The 6,000-nt window shown below is 34.9% G+C and overlaps 1 protein-coding gene across 1 annotated transcript in view; it reads right to left on the minus strand.

Moving 5' to 3' along the window:
* Positions 1,542–6,000, minus strand: part of LOC105156144 (plant UBX domain-containing protein 7) — a 13,902-nt gene continuing 9,443 nt past the window's right edge. The window contains exons 6-10 of the mRNA XM_011072198.2: positions 5,772–5,840; positions 4,410–4,553; positions 4,127–4,238; positions 2,500–2,747; positions 1,542–1,987 (exon numbers count right to left, since the gene is read on the minus strand). Coding sequence (XP_011070500.1) covers positions 1,823–1,987; positions 2,500–2,747; positions 4,127–4,238; positions 4,410–4,553; positions 5,772–5,840 — 738 coding nt within the window. The 3' untranslated portion in view covers positions 1,542–1,822. The remainder of the gene's footprint in view (positions 1,988–2,499; positions 2,748–4,126; positions 4,239–4,409; positions 4,554–5,771; positions 5,841–6,000) is intronic.

The raw sequence follows: 6,000 nt of genomic DNA on the forward strand, positions 1-6,000 counted from the left end.
TAATTGTTAATTTGCCCTTAATGTACTTTTTTTAAAAAAAATAGATGAGGTGGATAAATTTTTTTTGAAAATTATATAAAAAAATTATACACTTTGTCCGTAAAAAATTTTTAGATAATTTTTAAAATAAGTAAAACTGTTAGTCATTGTCCATAAAGATATTTTGATTAGATCACCATAAAAAATGAATGAGAATCCAACAGAGACTAATGGATTGAACCAATTGTTAGACGTCAGTTAAAATCAAAAAAACATTAATAATTTTCTAAATAATGAGGAGATATTTATAATTATGTCAAATTTTAGAGAAATTCGTTGTAATTTACCCTTATAATATTTATACAATTATCTCATAATTGGCAAAAATACATAGAAATGCTACTTTTCTTTTACCAATAAAATGACAAAGAAAGAAAAGAATTAGTTCTCTATTCCAAAAAAATAATCATAAGAACCAATAATAAAACAACTATACCAATATTGCAAAAAAATAAAAATAAAAAATGCAAACGTCTCTTTTTCGTCTCTGTAAAATCTATATCCTTTGCTTTCTTTTAACTATCTATATATACGGTGGTGTTGGTTGTGTATTCATGAAAACATAGAACAATGTGGATTAAATCTTAACTATGCCAAAGAGATTCACCTACAATTTAAAAGATGTTCTGCTCCCTGATTGGTGAAATAAAAATTAAGGGATGATTACACTTTTTTCCTTGAGATTTTGTGTAATTACACGTAGACCCTATGTGATTTGAAAAATTGTATTTAGCATCCGTGAAGTTTGCTTTCGTCTAATAATAATTTTTTCCATTAGTTAAAATTTATCGAATTTACTCATATTAACAAAAAAAAAAATGGAAAAAAATCTATATTTACCCTTCAAATAAATCTTTTATGATCAAATTATCCTTATATATCTTCACGCAATTATGCATATAAGGAGGTATATCATCACCGTTATAAGAGTAGTTTAATGCAAAAAAAATTATTTAACCTGCAATAAATCAATAATAAGTCAATTGCTGATAAATATCAATCTTCATTCAATTTTTTGTTAATATAAGCAAATTCAATAAATTTTTTGACTGATAGTAAAACTTATTTGTTAGAGGAAGAGTGCTAGATATAATTTCTCAACCACGAAGGATCTCTATATAATTACACCAAACCTTAGGGAAGAAAAATATAATTATTCCAAAAATTAAAACAACTTAACAAAGAGAGACGCAACTTAAAAAATTCTTACTCAAATCAAATTTTGTCAAACCAAACCAATTGCAATAGCAATATATTTGGTCTCTGTTCTTAAACTGTATATCAATCACACAACAAGTACACTGTAATACACTTGATATAAAATTAATTTAAATCTAGTCAAACCCGATCCGAGTTAAAATTCCCATTCTACTCCCCCCATAAACTGCTCTCGCTCTTTAACCTTTTGATACACAGAAGTACGATGGCGGTATTTTGCATTTAGAAATAACCACCAGAAAGATTACATGACAGAAGGAAAAAACAGAACTTGAAAACGAGAATGGTAGGAAAAGTAACTGAGGAATCCATTGAAATCTTTCAGAGAGTTAATAAAAAACCACACCAACATGCCAAGTAAAACCAGCAGGAAATCTGGTCAAACGGGTGTGCAGTTAAATTTTTCGACCTATTGGCTATTGTCCATGCATGTGACATGGAATATGTACAAGATAGACCAGTTGCCTAGGCAGTTCAGTTCCTTGCATCCTTAAATAAAGCAACAAAAAGATGGGATATGCATGATCTGCTGGTAAATACTAAAATTCTCCAGCGCGGCTCAGCTTCACTCCCAAGTTACTGAAACCATTGTGTTGGCAAGACCCGACTCCTCAAATGTTGAATGGACATCAAAGTCCAAAGACCTTGAAGCACCTGGAATAGCTTGAGTCAAGCGAAATGGCCGCTCACGATCTTCCTTCAGCTCAGAATAGCAGAATGACCAGAGCAGCTGCGAGCAAAATGCATGATATAAGCAGGGAGTAGTTGCAAAATAATACAAATCATTCTCGGAGCAATACAGTATAAATACTAGGCTTAGATCTAGATGCAATAAGAAATGTAGTACACTAGCAAGATATGAATGAAACCAAATAGACTAGCTGAGTGACTGTTGACACTCTATCTACCAGGCAAATTCCAAATTACGATGTGAGTTCTACAGAAGCTTGAAGCAAACAGATACAATAGGAAGCAAAAATTACTGGAAACTAACTGCTCGTCAGAATGCGTAGACTAGGAATCTTTCGAAGTCAAGTAGCAGCAATATTCGTCATAGCCTGATCCAACTCCACTGTTGATAACATACTGATTGTTCACTGATATGGACTAATAGACCATATATGACATATCAAGATGAGTTCCTCGTTTCATGATATACCAAAAACCATCAAGTCCATCCAGGAACGATTTGGCCCAAATTTGATACCATTAAACATTCCAGAACTGAATCATAACATTTACCTGAACCGGATCAGTGCGAAGAAAGTTTCTCTGAACTCGGCGCCCATCAGGGAGACGGACTCCAACTCTGCATACTAGGCTTCTGTCACCCTTCGGTTCTTCAGGCAAAGGTGAATAAGTAGGCTTCTTCATTTTCTCCTCAGCATTGGTGTTACTCACTTCTTTCAGGTCAACTCCATCAATTTCCTTAAAATTCTCCATGGAGGCTGCCAGTGCTCGCTGCAATTCTTCATCTTCATTATTTTCATCTGCAGCAACAAAATATTTGATGATTATCATTCTCAGAGCTAACAATTTAGTCACTATCAAATAGAAAAAAACTCAAGGGGCAAGAAGAAAAAGAAAACATCTAAAGCACAAATCAATATCCAAACATAATAAGTATCTGAAACTATTCAACATGTTGTTATACACTTCTCTGGGTAAGATTGAAACTTTTGTTATACTGCAGCTACATTTCTGTTCCCCTAGTTTCCCAAAAGGTCTATTGAAAATTCAAGTATGCAAATCATGGCATTGTCTACATCCCATGAAGTATGACTGTCGGCGTCCATTTATCAATCGTGATGCACAGCAGCCAAGAGGTGTGTCTCCAAACCAAATTGGTGGAGTGGCTACTCATCTCATTGAATTACTTTGATGACAACCCACACATCACTTAACCAGCGTCAAGCCACCCTGTTCAAACGGTCAAGTCCTTACTGCACCCTAACAACTTTGGCTAATAATGGTCTCCACTCTCATTTTTATTCATTCAAAAAGCCATCCAAAGCATTAGACCTTTCTATTATTCAAAGTATTTTGTCTTCTTCCTTCTAAAACAGTTCTAGATAGTTGGTTCACATCTTTGGATATGCAGTGCTACTATCTAGAGATAGTTAAGGTAGTATCTCGTGTGACAAACTGGTTATACTGTAAACACTTCTACAAGCATTATTATTTTAAAGGAAAAAAAAAGTGATCTGCCTCAACCTTGTCAACACACAACTTACACCATTATTATTTCCCAACAGTCTTCTCAGCAGCCACAGTTGAATACAGACAAATTTGACTACACATTGTTCATTCAGTTGAAGTTCATTGAAACTGAATTTGCAAAGTCAATCAGATGAATTTTCAACTCCATCATGAGAACAATTGTACAGGGATTAAATAATGCTACATCAAGCTGTCAGTTTCTAATACCCAACCCATGTAGAAAGCAACTCCTGAACTTGCACAAACCAAAACAAGGCAGGCAAAGTTCACTCGGGTACTTGAATTAGTCTTCTTGAAACTTGGGATGCATGGGATACGCCAAACATATAGAAGGTAATGTTAATTTTACATTACTTGGCAAACTTTTATATTAATAGGTATTTAGAAAGGGCTCGTCAGAAGGCCATGCAAGTTGGAACAAGATACCCCATTAACGGGTGTTACGCTATGTTTGGGCCCCAGGGTAGGAAAACAAGTTCAGATTAGTGTTTAAGAGTACACCATTCTCCCTCATAAAACAATAGCTAGAATATTTTTGTCATTCTAATATCTTCAACCTCTTCTATCTTGTTGAAGCATAAAAAGTAGCAAGATCCATATGTCAAGACAACTAATATCAAGCAAAAACCCAAAAATGAACTAGAAAAACCTGGCATAGATTTAACGTGAGGAATTGGTGCCTGTGAACTTTCTCTAGGACGTTTATGAGATAAACTGACATGATGATCTGAGGGGTTGCCGTCCATGAATGGTAGCAGATCCTAGAGCATGAAGAAAAAGGCCCAAGTCAGGGACAGAGAAATATACTTTTTGTTTTCCTAGATAAAAAGTCACAAATCCTCCAAGGAATTAGGTGTTTTAGTAATCCAAAAATAGAACAAAAGAATAGGTTTATGTGCACGTGTGCAATGACAACAAATATAGCTAGTTACCTCGAGCAAATTTTCTGGTTGAACCATTCCACGCCAAGAATGCATTTTCTGACCAGTTATTGGATCAATCACGAGAATGACTGGGATAGAGTCTAATCTGTAATAGGTACACACCTTGCTCCCCTCTTCTGTATGATCATATACCTATAGCAAATAGAACGAATTGGCAACGATCGGTATAACATGAAACTCGTGTAACAAGGAAATATAATAGCATTTAAAGGAAAATAGAAGAATAGCTGGGTACATAAGAGCTCCAAAGAATTCATCTTAGCATATATAATAGTACAAGTCAAATATAATGGTACAGAATCATCTTCCCTTACATCAAATGCTTTTTATCAAAATGACTTTTGTATTTTCTCCTTGGAGTTAATTAGCAAGTCTCTGACTAACAATTATAATGTTTAATAACAGTGACATAGATTGGCCAACTACATTGCCTGCATTACAAGCAGAACTTTATTGCCTACATGACAAACTGAAATCAAATCTATTAACAGAAAAGCGCAACAGGAACTTTGTCCGTTGCCAGTGCTACTACAATTCAATGGATGTTATCAAGCAATCAAGGATTCATTAAATTGGCTAAACAATGATGGCTAATCTCCTCCACCTGTCTCATTAAGTTTCTTGGTCTACTGAAAACAAATATAAATCTTCTCAGGTTTCTCTTTCACGATATATGAAGAGTTGAGGCAGGATAATGATTAGTTTGGCCTTGTCAAAAGGCAAAAATTGCCATCTCCATTTATCTGGAGATGAATTACCTTCCAGCAAGCCACAAACTCTGAGTTCAAGTAGCAGAGAAGTCTATCTTTATTCTATTATGAGACAGGAAAGCAGGTGAATAAGATGCCTTTTCTTCAAGTGATAATACCAAAGAGCATATTTCATTAAAAGGATCTCTGAGTGATTTATCAAGTTTCTAATACATGTAATTTTAAATGTCATGAGAGATGAAGGCAAGGACATGTATGTGTTTGTATAACAGAAGACAATTCCAAATGTATCATCAACATTTTTGGTTCTGTAAAACTTATGTGAAACTTAATGAAGTTTCAGCATTGTCTTGCTAAGAGTAAAACATGCAGACAGTATGACACAGGATCCAGCTAGCTGAGACGTGATTAGCACGCTGCAAGCTACCTTTCCTAATAAGACATACGTCCAATGTAATATTATAAGAAAGCTGAAGAGAATTAGCTGTTAGACATTTTTTATAAATTAAAAGGTAAAACCAATTACATGAAGGGGAGACATTTTTTTTATAAATTAAAAGGTAAAACCAATTACATGAAGGGGAAAAAACTATGGTTATCAACGTAAAAATAAAAATAACAGCAACAGCGTAACACTAACCTGCCAGAAGACGAAGTTAGTTTTTATGGTTTGAGCAACAGCTTCATTTGCCCAGGTGTCACGGTTTAGCTGTCAAGATATTTGTCAACATGAATCTGATTAAACCAAAGCATATGAGAGAGAGAGAGAAGGGGGGGGGGGGGGGGGGGGGGGGATTCATTTCACAGGGGTCGGAGAGCAGGAAGGTCAGACTAAATAAAGTAGGGGGAGTAGCGAAAGCCAGCTAGGT

This window comes from Sesamum indicum, linkage group LG2 (genome assembly GCF_000512975.1).
Source record: "Sesamum indicum cultivar Zhongzhi No. 13 linkage group LG2, S_indicum_v1.0, whole genome shotgun sequence".
NCBI classification, from domain to species: Eukaryota; Viridiplantae; Streptophyta; class Magnoliopsida; order Lamiales; family Pedaliaceae; genus Sesamum; species Sesamum indicum.